This window comes from Myotis lucifugus, unplaced genomic scaffold (assembly GCF_000147115.1).
Source record: "Myotis lucifugus unplaced genomic scaffold, Myoluc2.0 scaffold_99, whole genome shotgun sequence".
Taxonomy (NCBI): Eukaryota; Metazoa; Chordata; class Mammalia; order Chiroptera; family Vespertilionidae; genus Myotis; species Myotis lucifugus.
Genome location: NW_005871147.1, coordinates 3,574,575 through 3,597,779, shown reverse-complemented (window position 1 = coordinate 3,597,779; position 23,205 = coordinate 3,574,575). Strand labels below are relative to the sequence as shown.

General features: G+C 36.1%; 1 protein-coding gene across 5 annotated transcripts in view; it reads right to left on the bottom strand.

Moving 5' to 3' along the window:
* Window positions 1-23,205, bottom strand: part of USP32 (ubiquitin specific peptidase 32) — a 122,759-nt gene that overhangs the window by 20,442 nt on the left and 79,112 nt on the right. For 2 of the 5 annotated variants that reach the window (XM_006092236.3, XM_023756830.1), the window contains 14 exons: window positions 21,384-21,579; window positions 19,038-19,213; window positions 18,256-18,396; window positions 15,955-16,114; window positions 12,261-12,415; window positions 10,501-10,582; window positions 9,543-9,617; window positions 6,703-6,841; window positions 6,334-6,439; window positions 4,930-5,103; window positions 4,156-4,330; window positions 3,585-3,736; window positions 2,482-2,593; window positions 1,018-1,229 (listed from right to left, as the gene is read on the bottom strand). In XM_006092236.3, coding sequence (XP_006092298.1) covers window positions 1,018-1,229; window positions 2,482-2,593; window positions 3,585-3,736; window positions 4,156-4,330; window positions 4,930-5,103; window positions 6,334-6,439; window positions 6,703-6,841; window positions 9,543-9,617; window positions 10,501-10,582; window positions 12,261-12,415; window positions 15,955-16,114; window positions 18,256-18,396; window positions 19,038-19,213; window positions 21,384-21,579 — 2,055 coding nt within the window. The remainder of the gene's footprint in view (window positions 1-1,017; window positions 1,230-2,481; window positions 2,594-3,584; window positions 3,737-4,155; window positions 4,331-4,929; window positions 5,104-6,333; window positions 6,440-6,702; window positions 6,842-9,542; window positions 9,618-10,500; window positions 10,583-12,260; window positions 12,416-15,954; window positions 16,115-18,255; window positions 18,397-19,037; window positions 19,214-21,383; window positions 21,580-23,205) is intronic. The other 3 variants (XM_006092238.3, XM_023756829.1, XM_023756831.1) reach the window with 3 other exon arrangements.

The window sequence follows — 23,205 nt, the reverse complement described above, 5'->3', positions numbered from 1 at the left end:
GGTTAAGGACACATGCCTGAGTTGCGGGCTAGGTCCCTGGTAGGGGACATGCAGGAGGCAGCTGATCAATGACTCTCATCATTGATATTGATGTTTCTCTCTCTCTCTCTCTCTCTCCCTCTCCCTTCCTCTCTGAAAGCAATAAAAATATATTTAAAAAAAAGAGGTGGGGAAATGCATGAATCACCCAATTATTTTAGCTAATGGGACCAGTAGGAACTGTGCTTAAAGACAATTTCAAGTCACAAATGTATCCTGTAATTCTATAGGCTGTCCACTCACACAATCCTGTCTAAAACATGGTCCATAGAACATCATCTACATAGTCAGAAACTCACTTTAGTCAAGAGTTACTAATTCAAAGGGGAGGGGGGAGTACATTTCAAAGAATTAGCAAAAATCAAATAGCTGTGTAACCACGAGTCAGGTCAACAAACAGAATATAACCAACACTCCAAAAGCCTCCCTCTTGCTTCCTTTCCATTACGAAATCTTCCTTCCTTCTAAAGGAAGTTGGAAGAGGTATTGAAGTATTATCCCCTAAAGCCTGTGAAGGGAGCACAGCCCTGTTGAGACCTTGATTATGGACTTCTGGCTTCCAGAACTGTGAAAGAATAAATTTGTTGTTTTAAGCCACCAAGTTTGTGGTAATTTGTTATAGCAGTCCTAGGAAACAACTTATCTTGCCGAAGAACATTTTTGGTGCCCTTCCATCCCCAAGCAAACAAACAAAACCTTCTCCAAAGACATCCATACTTATATGGTAGAGAAGATGTACTTGCCTACATGAACATATAAGAGACACACACTGTTAAAAGAAAATAGTATGTACTACCATCCTGTTGCTGCTTAAAAATGAGTGAGAAATGTCACTTCATAGACAGGCTATGATCCCTTACAATAGCATACATAACACATTGAAAGTGCACAAAATGAAAATGTTGCAAAGACAGAACATGGCTGTCTCACAAATGACACTGGCAAGACCAGCAGTAACTTGCCTAACATCAAACTAACCATTTTTCGGTGGACTGCAATGATGTAACCTGTAAAGGGATTGTCAGGAAGAGATGGCATATGACCATTCACCATTCCATTTGTGAAGCTCTTCTCAGTTCCACATGGCACAACAGTGTTTGGCATTCCATTGGGGATGAATATTGGTCGGGGCAGGTCCCCATTGGTGGTTAGGGTTAACATTCCATTTGTGGATGGGGAAGAGGAGATATCTACAAATTCAAAGATAAATACAGCACCATAAGCTTGTGGTACTTCCATCTTTTTTCTCAAATATTGTGAGGATCTAAACTACTGATAGTAGTCTCTTTTAACAAAGGACAAGGAGAAATTATAGTTCAAATAATAATTCTAGATTGATCAGAAGATTTTAATTTCAGATTTTACTTCTATAACTCACACTTAAGACTAAATGGCAAAGAAAGATTAACTTCTGGAAAGTGTAAGTCGAATTTTTGCAGAAACCTTTGCTAGCACCATGTTGTGGCACCCAAACAGTTCTAGCACTTGTTTTCTTTTTCCTCTCCTCTAAAAATTCATTTCTCCATTCCTCTAAAAATGTTCTGTCAAGTGTGACAGTCTCTATCCAGAGATAGAGACTTTTCCTTTTAATTATTTCATTTTTTAAAAAATTTATTTTTTAGAGCAGTTTTTAGATTCATAGCAAAATAAAGAAGGTACAGAAATTTCCCACATATCCCTTGCCTCTACACATGCATAGCCTCCCCCCTAATAATCCCACCACCAGACTGGTACATTTGTTATAAATGATGACAGATGTTGCTTTTTAAATTAAAATGAAATACATTTCCTCAGTCTCATTAGCCACATTTCAAGGGCTCAACAGTCCATGTGACTAATGGATACTGTATTGACTAATGGTCAAGATTACAGAAAATTTTCATCACTGCAGAGAGTTCTATTGGCCAGTGAAGATCTAAACAAAAAAGCATTATTAAATCATTTACCCATCAGTCTTATCTATTTAGTGCCAGAGAAGTGCTTTATAATTGGGGAATGGACCTAATTATCAACAGTATAAAAAAGAATAAACAAACCGTATCAATGGCCAAAAGACTCATTAGATGACCATATTAAATTATATGCAAATATTTGATAAACAAATTCCTTTTTAGTCATATTAATTATCATGTTTTCTGATAGTATACTCTTCTCACACCAGCTATTGCCATGTTAGTATTAGATAAAAGAGCAAAAAGAGATCTGAATTCCAGTGGTAAATGAACTCATAACTCATCTACTTAACTTACTTAGGTTCTCTAAATTTTAGGTTCCTCATCTATAAAATGAAGAATTTGAGCCAAATTATCACAAAGGTTTCCTTCAGCCTCCAAAATTCTTTTGCTCTAATATCCTCAGCCCAAACAAATATAAAAAGGATGCTAACTCTTAGCCCAGAATTTAAAGCTGAAATCATGAAAAGAAACTCTAGTTCTACCATACCTGTCAGTATTGGACTAGAAGCTGAAACTGGAGATCCAGGGATGGGAATTTCAAATGCGCACAAATATCCACTCACTGAGAGTCGTACTTTTTGGTTGTCCTGAGGGAAATTCTATAGAAAAAGAGACAAGGTAAGAGGAGATGTTTCAGATACGATGAAAAATGAACTCTGTGATATATTTGAAGCAAATGTCTTAGATGATTTTATCACTAAATAAACAAGATGAATGAACAATATGTCTCAACTAACTAAAAGGTGAAAGCTTGATAAGTTAACCTCATTGACAAAATCATTATCTATCCCTTTCCACGGAAAGAAAGTGTGTTATGTATAACTGGTTTTTAAGTTTTGTCCTTCACTTCAGGCATCTAAAGCCAACACCCTCAGAGAGATCTCACCTTTGCATTACACATGAACAAAATGTCAATAAGGTGGGGGAGTTTGTTCAGAAACCCCACAGATAAATATAAGTAATACTAATGGTAGGAACTCAATTTAGAATTGGCAATATATTTATTAAATTGCTTGTTTTTCCAGCTGGTATTCAGGAGGAAGTGGTTTGTGTCAATTTATCTTTACTCTCTAAATTCCTACTGTGTTAAAGGCCAAGTATATATATTCATAAATAAATACTAAAAACATACATTCATAAATACATAAAATACTTTAACCTAGGATAATTCTAGTGACATTGGTAATACAGAAGAGCTGCCAAGCACAGCAGCAGCAGTCACTGGAGGACATCTATACTGTCATAACACAGCTAGGTCACTCTATATAGGCAGCCTTGGCTTACATAATTCCCTTCTTTTAAAAATACCACCATGATTATTACTCCTTTATTCAGGCAATTTCTGGGATGGAAATTTTTTTTTTTGGGGGGGAGGGAATTTTTATAAGCTTATTTAAGCCAAACTGACAAAATATGTTGGGGAGCAAGATCTCAAATATTCCAGAGAATGGTATGAAAGACTTGACAAATTTTTTTGTTCAGCTGTTGCGTTTTAATATCTCACTCAGTCACTTAACATCATAATTAATGGAGAAAACTGCTCTTTGAAGGATAGAATCAAGGGTTTCCTACAAGAATAGTTAATATTACCTTTATGTTGGAACCATGTACTTCTGCAAGAAGGATTTGTTCTGATTTAAGTCCACAGAGATCACTCAGCTGTTTTTTTAAACCTGTGTACTTTTCATCCATATTCAGTCTTAGTCCATAACGTACAGGGGTAGTACCATCCAACTTAATAACTAGTAATGAGAAAAGATCTATTATCAATAAAATGTGTGTGTGTGTGTCTATGACTTGGAAATGACAAACATTTCAATCTAGAATTTTAATTTTATATGCAAACACTGTAACAGATGATACTTAGGGATTATATTAAAATAGTTTTATTTTTTTGAATGCTCATCTGATATGGAAGTGTGAGTGGCTTTGCAAGATTTTAAAGAGAGTTTCTGGCGTATCTAAAACTAAAAGAGGAGTCAATAGGCACAAAAATGAACACATGTTCCAAGTCTTTCAAACCTTAAATCATGTCTTGAAATTAGATTGCTGTATTATAACAGGCTATCAATTTTTATGAGAATGCATAAACAAATGACCATACTTACAAATTCAGGCTGTTTGAATAAGGTAAATATTTTTTCAGAACTTTGTAACCTACCTGTTATTTCTAAGTGCATATAACTGTCCATTGGTAGCGGCAAAGACAAAAAATTGAATGGGTCAAATCGGACACTTATATGACCACATGTCTTGCATTTGACTTGGGACCTTAACTGCCCATGAAACAAATCTACAACAATTGATCTATTCCTTCTCAGATGGTTGTCCCAGGCCTATCAAGAAAAAAGATTAGAGAAAAAAATTTTTTTTGAAAATTCAAAAGAATAGTATTTCTACACAAATTCAAAGAAACTACTAGTAGTTAAATGATATTTAAATGTCAAGAACATAATCCTTCACAGTCATTAAAAATATAAAAACTTTCTCCCTACAAAGATAATTTACATATAAAATTAAAAATGTGATTCTCTCTGTTTAAACTATAAAATATTAAATTCAGATGGAAAATCCTATTATTTTCTTTGTTCTTATCATGGTAACAATGATGATTATTAGAGTTCTTTGTCCATTAAAAAGGAAATAAAATGTGCCTATTGGTCACTGCACACATTACTTTAGCAATTATGGAGATTCTTGAAGTTACTGAGTAAACATCCTCTCCCAAAAGTGTACAATGTGAAAAGGCAACATTTTTCTGTTTTCATTTAAGGCTGCTTTGTTTTGGCATTACTGCACAAAAACAAAGAAGAGAAATAAAAATTCCTTTACTTTCATAGTAAAATTCTGATCACAGAATTTAAGTTGTGCAACATACATTTGTGGCCAGAACATTTAATCTATTGCTTACATTAGAAACTCAAAACTGACAAACCTCTGCAGCCACTTCCCAGTCTGGCCGGCCATTGCTGTCCTTCAGTTCCACATATGGCTTCTCATGGACTCGGTTGAGATCTTCATGAAGACCATCCAAGAGAAAAGCCAGAAGTTCTTGGGAGTCTTGTTGCTGGAACCCATTAAACCTGGGAGCATATTTTGCTATGGTCCACTAGATATAAGAGTTGGAAGTAAACAAATTATTTGCTACCCCATAATATTTGGAATGAACATGCTTCATAATTCAACCAGAGGCATTGTAAGAAGGTAAATAGTATGGTATTTAATCTGTCTCTATTTCAGCAAATATATTTTGGATAATCATGAAAGCTTTCTAATCTTAATCTCAAATGACCAAAAGAAAAAAATGTATTTTGGCCAATATTATATCCCAGTTCAGCAAACAGTTCTTTAGATACTCAGATGTTATTTAAAACAGATAAGGCAGAAATATTAAAATAGCATTTGCTCACATTAAGAGTTACTATTTGTAAGTTTTCTTTACAGATAACTTTTCTGGTCTTATTGCATCCTAACTGTTATTATTAGAGGCAGAACAGACTCATGTTTAACTGTGAGGACTTACAAACTAGCTTGCAACCTTGGGCAGGATATTTAGCTGCTCTGAGCCTTAGTTTCTCAGCCATAAAATGGGGATAATAATATCGCTTTTGTATTATAGGGCCATATAGAAAATTAAATGAGTTACTACACATAAAATGTGAACAGTGCCTGGTAAGTGGTAGTCAAATTTTTAGCTATTGTAATTATTAATTTTTAACCTAAAAAGATTTTACCTTGTTTTAAAATAGAGATGAAAACAATCCTAACTTCACTAAAATTCACTACAAATGACATTAATATAAAAATTTACCCATTAATTATATTCTTTCTTTCTGCTACTTTAAAAAATTCTACAAATAGAACTTATTATCACAATAATATTAAAGATGTATTGAGTATCATTAATTAGACTCAGAGGTCTATCTTGCAGTTAGAATATTGCTAATAGTGATAGATTAACAAAGAAAGGTTTAATACATATCTATCTATCTCTCTCTCTCTCTCTCTCTCTCTCTCTCTCTATATATATATATATATATATATATGCAAGATATTTGACAAATTAGTAAAAGAAACATATCAAATTTAGATTGTGCCTTAGATCTTTCCCTACCATCTCACTACATCTATAGTTGTACTTTTATTTTTTCTATAGCTGTATTTTGCATATATTTAAACAAGCAAAGAATAAGACATCCAGTTTATGCCATGTGAATCATCCAAAAACATGAATTAAACTAAAACAAAAAAAGCTAAACATACAAAATATGTAGAGAAAAATAATTACGCAAACAATAATTTAGGAGTTAAAAACATTTATGTTATTTTAACTGCTTACCCGAAGCTTTAATGGGGCGATATTCTTCTGAGTTCCACTCCAAAGTTCCTGTACTAAATCCCCATAGCATTTAGCCATATGCCCCTTCATACCAATGGGATTTGTCCTAGAAGTTTTGAAAGGAAAATTTGTTGCCAAAGATTCTAATCAATAAAAATCATGTGGGCATAAAAATGCCTAGTTCTCTGTTTTCTCACATCAAAACATCTTTTTAAAATAAGAGACTTATCCCCTGGCCCTTATTTAATACTAAATAGAGAAAATAAGGTAAGACTTTTCTTTACCATGGTAAAGAAAGAGGAAATTCAAGTGATACTGAGTTCATATAATTATAAAAAGTTAAGAGGCCAATAACTCAAGAAAGATTACCTGTTCAGTTCATAAAGATGTCTCCCTGAGATAAAATACTGTGTCAGTGGCTGTGTGTTACTAACACACTGGATGCTTGAATTCATGAAGCATGTGTTTCCCAGGTTACTCAGACCTGTGGCTCCCTTTTCTGTGGGAACTGGAACAAACAATATGAGAACCCAAGTCCAACTGTAGTAAAATGTCATTGACCAGTTACTTATATTCGATGCAACATTTTTATGACTTTTTAAATCAGCTAAATGAAGCTAATATTTCTCTATTTAGTCTTGCAATGCTGAAGTAGAGGAGTGTCACTGGCAATCCTGACAATCCACGCTCATTTGTAATCTAGAAGCAGCAATGATTCTCTATAATTGCTATAGCTGTTTGTTTTGTTTTTTTAAAATTCAAACAATTCTCTCCTAGTATTCTTTTTATTTTTATATTTTAAAATTTATCCTTTTGTTGAAAGTATTACAGATGTCCTGTTCCCCCCCCTCTTTGGCCTCCTCCACCCCCTAGTATTATGTCTTTAAAAATATATAAATTAGCCCGGCTCAGTGGTTGAGCATCAACTTATGAACCAGGAGGTCCTGGGTTGCGGGCTTGATCCCGTGTGGGGTGTGCAAGAGACAGCCAATCAATGATTCTCTCTCATTACTGATGTTTCTATATCTCTCTCTCTCCCTCTCCCTTCCGCTCTGAAATCAATAAAAATATATATATATTTAAACACACACACACACACACACACACACACACACACACAAATTAGATTTTTCTTAGGCTATCTTTGAGAATGAACTGTTGGGCCTATGAGGGCTTTGCATTTTTTATGGAAGCATTTTGCTCCCCTAGCTAGGTCATAAAAGGCTTATTGGTCGAGTTGCTACAAATCCTATCATTACTGGCCAAACAGTGCATGTCTTGAGTTGAAAAAAATTTTGAGTTGGAAAAATACTGGTATTAAAAATACTGGCCCTTAAGACACCCTTGATAAGATGGAAAGGCAGAAGGAAAAGTTAGAGAGTTCCAAAAAAGGTGGAAATTTTTAGAAGTTATCTATATATATAAAAGCCTAAGCGACCAAACGACCAAACAACTGGTCACTATGAGGCGCACTGACCACCAGGGGACAGACACTCAACGCACAGGATTGGGCTCCCTCCTGTCTGGATCGGGCTGAAACCAGCTATCTGACATCCCCTGAGGGGTCCCAGATTGTGAGGGCACAGGCCAGGCTGGATTTGTGCACTGGGACTAGTTTAAATATAAGGAAACTTGTTCATCTTACAGCAATTTTGTAAATTATATCTTTGTAAGTGGTAGTAATATATTTACATTTTTCTCCCTGCCTGATCCCTCCAGAATTTGGAAACTCTTAATGACCACCTGCACCATGATTAAGAAGGCCCTCATCTTCTTTACCTGGTTCATCTTGACTGTGACTTTCCCTGCATCATTCCCACACAACATCAATGACCTAGACATTAATACAGACCAAGAGTCAACCACTGCCCTAGACTCGACCACTGATGTGTATTTGGATAGCATCTTGGATTTTGATTTCTTTACTGATGTGAAATTAAACACCAGCTTTAAAAAAAAAAAATATATATATATATATAGACACACACACACACACACACACACACACACACACACACATAAATACATACATACATACACTAGAGGCCTGGTGCACAAAAATTTGTGCACTTGGCGGGGGGGTCCCCTCAGCCCGGCCTGTGCCCTCTCGCAGTCTGGGACCCCTCAGGGGATGACCACCTGCTGGCTTAGGCCCGCTCCCTGGGGGGTTGGGCCTAAGCTGGCAGTCAGACATCCCTCTGGCAGCCCGGGAGCCCTCGGAGGATGTCCACTTGCCAGCAGGGAGCAGGCCTAAGCTGCAGTCAGACATCCTTAGCGCTACTGAGGAGGCGGGAGAGGCTCCCACCACCACCGTTGTACTGGCAGCTGTCAGCCTGGCTTGTGGCTGAGCAGAGCTCCCCCTGTGGGAGCGCACTGACCACCAGGGGGCAGCTCCTGCATTGAGCATCTGCCCCCTGGTGGTCAGTGTGTGTCATAGTGACCAGTCATTCCCAGTCGTTCTGCTGTTAGGGTCAATTTGCATATTACCCTTTTATTATATAGGATATATTTATTGATTGATTTCAGAGAGGAAAGGAGAGGGAGAGAAAGATAGAAATATTAACGATGAGAGAGAATCATTGATCGGCTGCCTCCTGCAGCATGTGCCCTTGACCGGAATCGAACCTGGGACCCTTCAGTCCTCAGGCTGACGCTCTATCCTCTGAGCCAAACCAGTGAAGGCACAACACCAGCTTTTAAAAGAAGTCACTGAGGCCATAGCAAGTGTCACTGGTGATTATTCAGAAGAGCCCATGACTAGAACACCAGATGAGTCCAGCTCCTCCATGGAAAGCAACGAGTTCATCTCAGTGTTTGTTTTAAAGGAAACAAATGTTTTGCTAGCAGTGTCCACCACTATGCTACTCACTACTTTCAAAACTAGTGAAACATAGCGTGAATTTCTCAACCTAAGAGAAACAGCAAGGCATTGATCCTAGGCTGAGTGGAGAAAAGTTGACACGGTTTGGGGGAGGGACATATCTTAACCATTTCTTATTTAGTATGAGCTCAATAAATGTTCATTTGCATTGCAAAAATATACAGATATAAATTATGTAATTGAAAGGTTAGAAAGAAATTTGATACATCAGGAAAAAGAAAAATAAGAACTAGAAAGCCAAAAGTTGTTAATACTTCAATTGTTGAGGGGGGGGGGGGAAGAATAAATTTAAGATAACCTATTTGAAAATAATATACTAGAGACTTACCCTTGTGTCTGTCTATTTTACTACTGTTTGCTATAAAGGACATTTCCTCAGGCCAACTCATATCTTTGTTTCGAACTAAAAAGACAGATAGGAATGTGTTAATTTCTTATCCATTGAAATCACACCTGCTCAACTACTTCTGTTAAAAAAATGTTATTTCTAAATCAGAAACTATTAAAAAAATCAAGTTATTTTTAGTATTTGATTCTGAAACCAATTCTGACTCTTTATATTGGAGACTTTATAGTCAGTTGGTTAGAATTAATTAGTAAGCTATTCCCTCAATTACCTACCTGAAGTAAAATTATACTCAACCATCTAGAGAAGTAATTAAAGCTCTTAAAGTTAATACATTAGGACTATTGCAGTTCTTTCTTAAATAGCGACAACTGTGAGAGTAATCTATTCATTTTAATACAAAGGCAATTAGTTTTCAATGATGTGTATAAATCTATGTGTGAATGTACAAGGAAGCTCTGTTGGTGAGAGACCAGTGTTGATGACTAATGAAAGCCTATGCCACCAACTATGCAAGAAAATTAGTCTCCTTATTCAAACTCCAAGAGGCACCTTGAAAATTTAAGACACTTTGTAAACTTATAACTGAATACCCACTATTTCCACCCTTTGCTAGACAATTAATGTAGGCATATTTTTCTTTTAAAGTAACCTAAACAGTATGTGGGATTAAATAAGGGTTAAATGTGTATTCTTTACTATAAAGCAGCAGTCGCCAACCTTTCAGACCTCACAGACCACCAGTGGTCCGGCGGACCACCAGTTGGCGACCGCTGCTAATAAAGAATATAATGATCAAAACAGAAAGAATTAAAAAAATAAATAAAAATATAATGACCAAATAAAAGTTAAGAAAAATTATGAAATGGTTTATTAGTAACTAAATCTTTAAATTGTTCCCCTAAAAAATCTAATACAGATGCATGCTTCTTTCTTGTACCTTCAATTACCAGGTGCTGCTCATCTTGAATTTTCAAATATTCTAATCTATGATCTTCATCATCCAGAAGAGTAAGGTAATTCTGTGTATGGAACAGAAAATGTTTCTGTTAATGTAATAAACTTGTAACAAATCCTATATAATAAAAGGCTAATATGCAAATCGACTGGATGGCAGAACGACCAGTTGCTATGACCACCAGGGGGCAGATGCTCAGTGCAGGAGCTGCCCCCTGGTGGTCAGTGCGCTCGGCCAGAAGCCGAGCTCACGCTCCCACCTCCACGGCAGCGCTAAGGATGTACGAACAACGGCTTGTCGGACATCCCCTGAGGGCTCCCGGACTGCAAGAGGGCGCAGGCTGGGCTGAGGGACTGCCCCCTGAGTGCATGAATTTCATGCATTGGACCTCTAGTATGGAAATAAAAATAAATAACAATTAAAAATGCCCTTGTAGTCACATAACCTATGTGACAGATATTAGGCATACTATAGTTGTTCAGAAATACTTATAATTTAGCTGGTAAGATGAGGGAAAACCAATGTATACTTCATAAACATGTACTTTTTATCTCTAGAACAAGATTATATAGAATTTGGGGGGAACCAGAAGACTCATCACACATCAAACCTAGTATGAAATTCAGTAAACGTGCCTGTAATCAAGATGGAACTTGACCACTTACTGGGAACTAAAAATGTGAAACCAAATGTCATGTAGTAGGATTATACATTTTTGTTTATGTTCACCCTGTCTAAAATGCTCACACAATTAATTCATTTAATTCTTACAACTTCCCTAAGGGAGATACTATTATTTCCCCCATTTACTCATGAGAAAATAGAGATAGAGTTAAGTGACTTTCTCTTGGTTATATAACTAGCAAGTTATATAACAAGCTTAATCCCTGGCAGTTTGGCTCCAGGAGCCCATGCTCTTAAACTATTATACTATACTGCCTCTCAATGGTGACCAAAGGAGGATGTAAAAAAGAAGAAACTAGGGAATAGAGAATTGGTTAAAACTACTTATAATCCAATTTCCTATTATAATCTGAAAACACAATGCATATTAAGCAATTAACAGCACCAACTCTGAAAAGAATGGAGGGACCAGAGAATGGTAAGGAAGAATATTAACTACATATTTTTGTATTGTTTGCATTTTTTGAACATGAGCATATTACTTCAAAACAAATAGAAATTAAACTTATAATTTGGAGAAAATAAACTCTATTTAGTTGAAAAAATATATTTTCTGTCACTTTATAACAATAATCCTTATAAGATGGTATTGTCCATGATGATCAAGTGGTATTATGCATAAATTACTATATGCATACTACATGTATGCATATAGTAATTTAAAAGATGAAGTTTTCGCCCTAGTCAGTTTGGCTATGTGAAGAGTCCAGGCTTGATTCCAGTCAAGGGCATGTGCCCAAGTTACGGGTTCAATCCCAGTAGGGGGCGTGCAGGAGGCAGTCGATCGATAATCTCTCTCATCATAGATGTTTCTATCTCTCCCTCTTCCTTCCTCTCTGAAATCAATAAAAATATATTAAAATATATATGTGTGTGTGTGTATATCTATATCTATATATCTATACTATATCTATAAAATAAAAGATGAAGTTTTCACTGAGATCCTTGGAATGGGTTTCAGCATAATTACTGTAGACAAAATCCCATGCTCATGAACTATGGATTCAACACTTGATCGCTGCATGGATATGCTTTCATGACTCTGAGACACCTCTTACCTCACTGTTGTATAGCCATAAGCGCATATCTTCCTCTTTGATGCGCAGCCTCTGAGATAGATATTCATGAATTTCCTTGATGGTCTGCATTCTACTAAAACAGCCTGTGTAGGCTAAGACCCGCTTTAATGGTGCATTTGGAGAAGGTACGTTTCCTATAGTCATAGTAATCACAATAAGGAAAAGATAGATGTTAAAAAGTAAAAAAAATAAAAGCACCCCTTTAGCAATGGTGACCACAGTATTTTAGAAAATAATGATGAAAAATGAGAATTAGAGGTTTAATAATTTTATAAATTAATAAGCTTTAAGATGAAGACAGGAGACCCAAGTATCTTAGAGTGAGTCCAAAGCTTTAACTTTGAAAGGAGGCAAAAAAATCACAAAGACCCAAATAATTGGTAGTTCTCAGATCCCAGAAGAGTGGTAAATATAAACAAACAATAGGCCCTCAGCTGGGTCACACTCAATAGCAAAAGAAAAATTCAGCATACAAATGGAGAAGATAAAATGAGACTGGATTTGAATTTCACAGATACATAATTGGCTTCACCTGATCTACTTTCTTCAAATAAACTCTTTGAATTATTAACTCCATCAGTCTTGGTCATTAAGTGGCTCAAATACCTGACACACTGGTACAATTACATGATTTTACTTAAAATTCTAAGTAGGCATAGATTCTATGTGACCAAACGCAGCTTCAAGAAGTTTCCTAGCGCTCTGTGGCAGTTTATGGATTCACACGAGAAAAGGAGACAATTCACAGAGCTAGCATTATTTTGCCTCCTGTCTTCAGAGATATATTCTGCTGTTTTGTGAGACATTTTTGGAAAAAAAAAAAAGCTTCTTAGGACCAAAAAAAAAAAAAAAAAAGCCCTATTAAAAGGCATAAGGGGGTAAAAATCATATGACCTGTCTGCCAAATAAAATGGCAATAGACATGACCTTGAATTCCTGAAAGACATTAGGTAGAAACAGAAAGAGTGGCAATAAGGGGAAAGAGTAAAGAGTGAAGAAAGAATATGTCAAAGTCTCACCATATACTTCATAGAGAAGAGGGATAAAATAAGAAATTATTGAAATCAAAGATAGGTTGTGGGGGGATAAGGACACATTTGTAATATCTTATTCAATAAAGGGAAAAAAAATAATAAAAAAAGATAGGTTGCTAAAACAACCTGCTAAACCGGCGTTAAACTATTTAGACAAAAATTGAGACAAAGCTACAGCTTAAAATGGTCATCTTTTGTCAATGGGAAGTTATAGCTTATTGAGAAACCCAAAAATAAAATAAACTTAACATATAGATATAACCCATCTAGGATACAATTATACATTCCAGGTAGTTTTCCACACATTCAATGGTGACTTAGTTTTATTCTTATTAAATGCACTTTGAGTCTTCACCTACTAAGTAAAGCAGAGAAGTGTATAGGCATCATCCGCTTTTTTAGAGCTCCAAAAAGAATTCACTCACCTAAAATAGGCTGAAAAATCATCTAAGAAACAATGACTTCTGTAGCAATGTCTGTCAAAAAGGCTATGTTTGAGTCATTATAACTGTGGCAAGGTTTAAAAGGAATAAAAGAGTCTAGTAAACAGCTATAAGATATAGAGTAATGAGAAAGCAGAACAAAACCCAACCATGATCAACTTTAAACCCATAGCAAAGCAAATCTTTTACTATAAGCAAGCAAAGGACAATCACTAAAATAAAACAAAAGAGCAAATTTCTCTAATTATACATCAGAGGATTAGTTATAAGATTACAGCAAGAAAGCATATTTTCATAAACTTCAAAATGATTACTGATTGATTTCACAACTAATTAGTAAGGAATAAAATTTCAAATTAAGAACAAATTTGGAGCATAATAACTACCTAGTTCTAGGATTCAGAAGCATTTGAAAATGTAGTGTCCAAATCAATTTCTATTGTCCTAAGCAACATAAGAAATTTATTTGAATTCTAGACAGTTTTTATAGCATAGCTCATTAAGTATGCAGCCACTTATACAAAATGTTGTGCTTTTGAATAGCATCAACATATCTAGTGGTATTTATAGAGCAGCAAAAATCTAGGATCAGCACAAGAGTTGCAAAGACTACTTACTAAAGCGCACTAACACATTTTGCCTCTCATGTTTATCTTTTAAGGAGAATTGAAAAAGGTGTGTGTTATGAGTGCCATGAAAGCAAGGCAAATACTTTTATATATATATATATATATATTTTATTGATTTTTTTTTTTTACAGAGAAGAAGGGAGAGGGATAAAGAGTTAGAAACATAGATGAGAGAGATCGATCAGCTGCCTCCTGCACACCCCCTACTGGGGATGTGCCCGCAACCAAGGTACATGCCCTTGACCGGAATCGAACCTGGGACCCTTCAGTCCGCAGGCCGACACTCTATTCACTGAGCCAAACCGGTTCAGCAAGGCAAATACTTTTATTCTTGGAAAATTAAATCAAGAAAGTTTCCTAGATATTCTATTTCACTGTTCCTTGATTTTGATGTGTTCCCCAAAGACAAAGTTTGGTTAGGCAGAGGCCACTGCTATGCTATAATTCTTACCAAAAAATATGTGTAAGAATCTCCATATATTATTTGAATATAACCTTTAAGGAAGGCTTTAACTGAATCTTACTTGATTTCAAAGGAGGGATGGTACATTAGAGTTGGTTTGAGTTCATAGGTAGTTCTTGCATACTAAGTTATATTAATTTTAATAACATTGTGGAATTGTTAACACAAAGTCTGAGACTCTGTGTAAATGGATGAATTCATTATTTTTGCTGAAGAACAATTTTGAATATTTGCAAAGCAAAAACATAGAGCGAGTCCTGCCTATCAATAAAACTTAACTTTGCCTGTGCAGTGTGGTTCAATGGTTGAGCATTGACCCATGAACCAGGAGGTCACAGTTTAATTCCAGGTTAGGGCACATAGCCGGGCTGTGGGCTCAATCCCCAGGAGGAGGCATGCAGGAGGCAGCTGATCAATGATTTTCTCTCATCATTGATGTTTCTATCCCTCTCTCCCTCTTCTTACCTCTCTCTGAAATCAATAAATCATATTTTAAAAAATGAAATAAAACAACTTTATAGATTAATCCAAGGGGAACTATTTATATATAACACATTAAAATTGGAACTTATTTGTCATTTTGATAGGCTTTATTTATTTTCAAAAATATATCCTTTGCTATCTGTGTCTCATAAGATACAGATTCCTAAGACTGAGCATGAAAAATGTATCATGTTTTATATAGTAAAATAAAACCGCAAAAAACTAACCCAAGACACACCAGAAATATTAAAAACAAACAAACATGATACTGCCAAAGAAATCACTTCTAAAAATTTGAGTGTAGTTGAAAAGAGAAATCATTGACTGGTTGACTTTAAATCAGGTCAAGCAAATAGTTTACAATGGCTTGTTCTCAAAGAAGGTATGTAAAATATATTTCTATTTATTATGGTTGTATATTTTACAAACCAGGAAAGAAAACGACCCTTCCCAGTTTGCTGCTGAGATTTTTCCCTCTACCTCATCTAGTCTTGCGCATGACCATAGATCTAAGCCCCACAAAGGATTTACTGGTACAGTGGCACCAGACTTTGAGCAATTTTATTTTATTTTATTTTTTTTAAGAAAATGCACGATATTCTTGCTGCATTCTTAAGTTACCTCTTGGTAAATGCTGAGGAAACATTCTCAGGCTCATCATACCCATATTCACCCAGATGTTAGACTGCTGTGTTCGAGTGGCAGGCTGCTGTCTCAGGAATAGAAGATATCGAGGAAATAATTCCAGCTCTGGGATTTCTGTCTTGCTATTCTTGATCACCTGTTGTTTTAAAAGATATAAAGTGATTACTGTAAAAGAAGAAACAAAACTTGCAATTTTTATTTAACTTCTGAGATTTAGTTTTAAAATCTAAAATGTTCAATAGGTTTGCTATTTATTTTTCAATTAGATTAAAGAAATTCATAGAATTAAATTACATGGATTTAAAAATACCCAAGTTTCTGCTCAAAATCTATCTTCTAAGATTAGAAATCCTGGTTGGTATTTCCACCTTTCATTTAAAATCAATAATATCAAAATTAAATTTAAAAAACTTAAATATTGTTTGACTGGTGTACCAGCTTAGTGGTTGAGCATTGACCTATAAACCAGGAGGTCGAGGATTGGTAGCGGACCTGATCCTCAGTAGGGGGCATGCAAGAGGCAGCTGATCACTGATTTTCTTTCATCATTGATGTTTCTATCTCTCCCTCTCCCTTCCTCTCTGAAATCAATACAAATATATGTATTTTTAAAAACTTAAATATTATCTACAATTTACTACCCTCACACCATAACTCTTTTCACTTTTACATATTTTATATTTTATATATATAAATGATGGTCTTTTAACACGTTAAGCACCCAGCCTGTTTTGTCGGACGGAAAGTATAGTGTCAGTCACCGGTGACTGACTGGGCGCTTAATGTGTTAAAGGGCAAATACTTAGGACTGAAGTTACATGTCAAAAAGTATGGAAGTATTCATGCCATTAATTAAATTGGTCATATTGCCACCCAAAGTGTAGTAATTTACAATATTCCAAGAAATGTATGAACGTACTACTCTCACAAAATCTTATCAACATCATTTAAAAATACTCTGTTGGTTGAATACATATAAAGAGTACTATATATTTACTTAAAATTTTATTTCCTATGTTAGTAGTGAGGATAAAAAAAGTTTACATAAATATTTACTATCTATGTTCTACTGTGTAAATGGAAGTGATTAACTTATATCTTATCTATGCAAAACCTTCCTGGTATAAGAATGTTACGAATCCTGCTGAGGGTAGCGAGTAAAGGTAACAAGTCCTGCTATTTACCTGTATAAGCACAACAAATGATGCTGCATACTTAAATCACTAAAATTTGGTATTATATTCTCTAAGTCCTTTAATTATTTCAGAGGATTTTACTTATGCTCTAAATCAGCGGTCGCCAACTGGTGGTCCGCGGACCACTGGTGGTCGTGAGGTCCGAAAGGTTGGTGACGGCTGGCTTAAGGAAACCTTTGGAGCAGCGGTCGCCAACCAGTGGTCTGCTGACCACTGGTGGTTCGTGAGGTCTGAAAGGTTTACGACCACTGCTCTAAATGACTCATCCTAGTAATGGCACCAATCAGAATTCATTTACTAGCTTTGAATTCCTATTATCCTTCAAGAAGACTAACCACAAAAATCCACCAACAGCTAGAAAATAAACCTGATCCCTCACTGGATGCCTTTGTAGTTAATGGGAAAAGCAGTTTCAGAAGTAAATTATGCACCACTTCTCCTACTAAACTTATTAGCACTGGCTCTCAGACTTCTGCTTCAGCCTATGTCATGCATTATCCTAATGTTTGCATTTATGTGGATGACTTATTTAATAGCCTAGCTAATTATGTCCTGACTTTATTTAGCCCAGTGATTATTTCCTCCACTCCATAAAAGCCACCCACTCCGATAGGCACATCATTGTATGGTTGTTGCCTAATACAGCACTCAATAAATGTATGAAAAAATTAATGAATGAATGAGAAGAAACCCAAAATTTGTTCAACTGATTTGAACAGGTATTGAGTACTCTACTACTATAAGTAAGAACTAAATCAGTGATGGCAAACCTTTTGAGCTCGGCGTGTCGGCATTTTGAAAAACCCTAACTTAACTCTGGTGCCATGTCACATATAGAAATTTTTTGATATTTGCAACCATAGTAAAACAAAGATTTATATTTTTGATATTTATTTTATATATTTAAATGCCATTTAACAAAGAAAAATCAACCAAAAAAATGAGTTCGTGTGTCACCTCTGACACGCGTACCATAGGTTCGCCATCACTGAACTAAATTGTAGATAGTGAGGTTTATAAAAGTAATAGAAGATCCCATCTATGATAGCTCCTTATATAAGGCACTATTGGCTATACTTACAGGTCTAGGAAGAGCCAGGTTTGCTCCATACCAATGATAAAGTGCTCTCCATACAGGTTCTGGGACCATTTCATAATCTCTTCCATGGATCAGCTGTGGGGTTCGTTTTAATCGACCACCTTCCAGTGTTAATGATGTAGCCTTAGAAGAATAAAATGTAAATGTTGATTTTTAATATTACAGTCTCTTATAGACTAGACACAGAAGAATAAACACACATGTCACCACTCAGTTTCATGTTCTAAATAAGATTTTTATTTTTAACTTTCAAAACAAACTAAGAAAGGAAACTCTAAAAGCAAATCATTTGAAAAAAATCATCAGAGCATTTGGTAATAATAAGACTTATTTTCACAGATTTCTCTCAGACAATATAAAATATTATTTTGGGGGAAAAATTCCACAGGCACGTGAAACTACATTTTCATAGTAGCTGTTCTATGAGTGAGAGTATTTCCAAGGATCACTACACTGCTTCTGTGCAAGTACTAAATCATAAAATATTCTCATGAAAATATACTATGCAAAAAGATTTCCATCCACAACAGGTTAATTAAATGACCACTAAGGAGGGTTAAGCCCAATTGACTGGCATGGCTCAGTGGTTGAGCATCAACCTATGAAACAGAAGGTCACAGCTGGATTCCCAGTCAGGGCATATGCCCAGGTTGCAGGCTCAATCCCCATTGGGGGGAGTGTTTTGTTATGTGCTAATACTTCTAGAATAAAACTTATAAGCAATCTGAAAGAGAATGATTTTAAGTAGTTGTCAAATTACTTACCTTTACTGGCTCTTGAGTTACTAGTGGCTGGTTATCAATAGCCCCTGGTTTCTGAGGATTGAGATGCAACAAAATATTCCCATTGGCTCCTAGGAAACACTGGTTGTTACTGTCCAAAATGTTATGTTGTCGAGCAAAGCACATATCTGCTCCTGGTGTGGCTGAATACAAAAAGCCTGTAAGGAAATAGAGGATGGAATCTCTATTTTTAGTTATTATACATAAATAGGCTTGAAGATATGAATTCAATGTCCATGTTTTAGGTTAATGCTATTATTCTCTTGGCATGTCAGTACAGTCAATTCTGATAAATCTGCAGAAGCTAGGAAATACAGATGTATTTCTTTCTGGACAATACCTAACATAATATTAGGTGAAATAAAAACTTTAAAAATTGTTACCACATGAACATTTGGACAGCCTCCTAGAATATCTGATAATTTACAACAAGAATTATATGTCCTCTAATAGGAAAGGAAAAAGTATAGCCAAGTAACTGGGCTCTCCCACAGTCTCCCATAATTCTTTCTTCTACCTGGAAACACATCCCAAATGTTTTTGGAAGATGATGGTGATAAGTCTAAACCAGGCCTAGTCAGTTTGGCTCAGTGGAGAGAATGTTGGCCTGAGGACTGAAGGGTCGTGGGTTTGATTTGGTCAAGGTCACGTACCTTAGTTGCAGGTTCAATCCCCAAGCCTCCGTCAAAGTGTGTGCAGGAAGCAACCAATCAATGTTTTTCTCTCTGCCTCTCCCCCTCCCTTCCACTCTCTCAAAATCAATAGAAAAATATCCTCGAGTGAGGATTAAAAAAAAAAAAAAGACGTCTAAACCAAAGGGAAGGAGATAAAATAACAACTTCAACAGAAGAATGCTGGGGGTAAGAAAATGTCCCCTAATGAATCTATTTGAAAGAAAGGTATTAACATTACAATAGAAATATACACACAGGAAAATGATTAATGACAACTTAGAGTTGTGAACTTCAATAATATATTTTTTTAAAATATATTTTTATTGATTTCAGAGAGGAAGGGGGAGGGAGAGAAAGATAGACACATCAATGATGAAAGAGAATCATTAATCGGCTGCCTCCTGCATGCCACCCACTGGGGATCGAGCCCACAACCAGGGCATGTGCCCTTCACCTGAATCGAACCTGAGACCCTTCAGTCCACAGGCCAAAGCTCTATTCGCAGAGCCAAACCCGCTAGGGCTGAACTTCAATGATATTTTAAGAAATTTTAATTCTTAACTAACTACGTTAATCTGAGGTAAACATTCTAGCCATTAGTCACTTTAAACCTTCTAAGTGTGGCACTGCTCAACTTATAATAACACAGGTTATAAAGTGAGTATATGTCAAATGGAGGGTTAAACCCGATTGACTAGCGTGTCTCAGTGGTTGAGCATCGACATATGAAACAGGAGGTCACATTTCATTCCCATACAGGGCACATACCCAGGTTGCAGGCTCGATCCCCATTGTAGGGAGTGCAGGAGGCAACCAATCAATGATTCTCTCTCATCATTGATGTTTCTATCTCTCTTTCCCTCTTCCTTCCTCTCTGAAATCAATAAAAATATATTTTTTCTTTTTAATAAGAATATATGTATATTTAAAAGAAGGGTTAAGAAATAATTTGGTGTGAAAGCCAATCAGAGAGAGCTAGGACTGCTAACTGATCTTTGTAATGTCAGATGGGGAAAGAGAAGCAGTAAATTCAACAGTTTCCTAAAATGCTAGCTCTGTCCATTTTGGCTACTCCCTTAATAGAAGAAGAAGAAAAAAAAGATCTCAAAGATGAAATTACAACAGAATAAGACTGAAAGTCCTACTTTTATGTCAGCAGAATAATAGGGATCAACTCAATTCAGTTGAGGCATAAAAACACCAAAGCATCTTCCTCATCAGCCCCAACTTAGAGTAGAACTACTGAGTTTTAGGTATCAAGGGACGAAGGGAATTATGGGAAGCATTATGAATTGTTTCTCAAAATTTAAAACAATCCCCCAGATTCCAGTCTAACATGTCTGTAGAATTTGATATGAAAATGTATTTAATCCAGTAAAGGTATGGTTATAGTTACAAAGTCCCGAAGAAAGAAATTTAGATTTTTATTTACCAAATTTAAACTTATTGACAAAATAATTTAGTAGCAATACAGGGAAATGTGGCTTAATCAGTGAAAATATTTTCAAGAATCTCATAAATAACCATTTCATTCAAAACTTATTTCTGTGACTGAAAACCTGATGCCCAATATTCTACTAAGCACACTCTGACAAAGTATACTTCTTTAAGAACTGACCCTGACTAAACCCCATGGCAAACAAGTCAGACTTACCACTGCCAGCAGTTTCTGAGGCTTCAGATGCAGTAGAAATATTGTCTGAAAATTTCTCTTCTGTGGTATTCACATAACTGAGGCTGCCTCCTCCAATTCTATCTTCACTCTGCTCTATAGAATGTACTGCTATTCCAAATGAATATTTTCCTCCATTCAGAACAGATGATGGCTCAATCACAACAGGGCTAGCATCCTAAAAATCATGAAGTCAGATATTAGGAGGTAAATTTAAAAAAAATGTTTTTATCTATTTTAGAGAGAGAGAACGGGAAACATCAGTGTGAGAGGGAAACATCAATCAGTGCCCCCTGCTGGGTATGAAGCCTGCAACCTGGGAAGGAATCAAGCCTGCCCTGCCCAGGAATCAAACTGGCAACTTTGGGTGCATGAGACACACCCAACCAAGTCACACTAGCCAGAGCATACCATATGTCCTTTTTTTTTTTTTTTTAATATATTTTATTGACTTTTTTACAGAGAGGAATAGAGAGTTAGAAACATTGATGAGAGAGAAACATCGATCAGCTGCCTCCTGCACACTCCCTACTGGGTGTGTGCCCGCAACCATGGTACATGCCCTTGACCAGAATCGAACCCGGGACCCTTGAGTCCGCAGGCCAACTCTCTATCCATTGAGCCAAACCGGTTAGGGCACCATGTCTTTTAACATGGCACAGTGAATGATGCACCCTGTAGACTTGGAGAATAGTGCTTTTCTTCACTTGTTTTCCAATGTACCAAACTACAGTGGTCTGTCTTTGGCCTTTCTTTTTCTATTCTAGGAATCTACTGCTCTCAGTGTCTGGCACTGCCTAAAACTGACACCATCACTCAGGTTTTTTGTTCTTTCCCCTTCTCTGTCCTATAATTCTTGTCATTGCTTCCATTCTTCTTGGCTTCCAGTGCAATTATCAACATTTTCAGACAACTAATGTTATCACTTTCCTTCTATACCAGTATGTTGAACAAACCAATAATGGTCATATATTGTAGTCATGGGCTACTTTTTGACTATGTTATTTCCAGTTGCTCTGGGAAGCCCTGCCCATCCCCCCAAACATCAAAGGATCTTTTTGTTTTTACTTACTTCTTGGTCTGTAACTATCAGAAATTATCCTAGAAGACTGTTTTTAGAAAGATAGGTCTCTAAATAGATAAGGTTTCACCCATGTTGAACAATTTCCTTATTTTTATGTGAGTCAATTATTCCTAAAAAGCCTATGTGGAACTTGAATATAATTCTATTTTGAGAATTTTATGATTTCTTTTAAGTTGTATGAATGGTTTATGATATATCAAACTTCAGGATTCACTTTCTTCTCTGTCAGAGATGATGCTATTTCTTTTTATGCTTTACACATATGTACAGGGTGGGGCAAAGTAGGTCTACAGTGTTGAGTACACAAAGCACAGTTTATTATTTATTAATTACTGTATTATTTTCCATATGAACTGTAAACCTACTTTTGCCCCACCCTGTATACTACGATTTTTTTTTTTTTTAGTTAATCCTCATCTGAGGATATTTTTTTGAGAAAGTGGAGGGAGGGAGGGAGGGGGAGGGGGAGGGAGGGGGAGGGGGAGAGAGAGAGAGAGAGAGAGAGAGAGAATGAATCAGCTGCCTTTCACACGTGCCCCAACCAGGGATCAAACCCACAACTCTTTAGTACATGGAACAATGCCCCAACCAACTAAGCCACCTGGCCAGGGCTGCACTTCTGTTTCATAAGAGATATGCTGCTAAGAGCAAGACCTCTATCATGTTCCTACAAGAAGCAAAAAGTAATACCTCAAGTACAAAGCTAGGTTATTCTTCGAG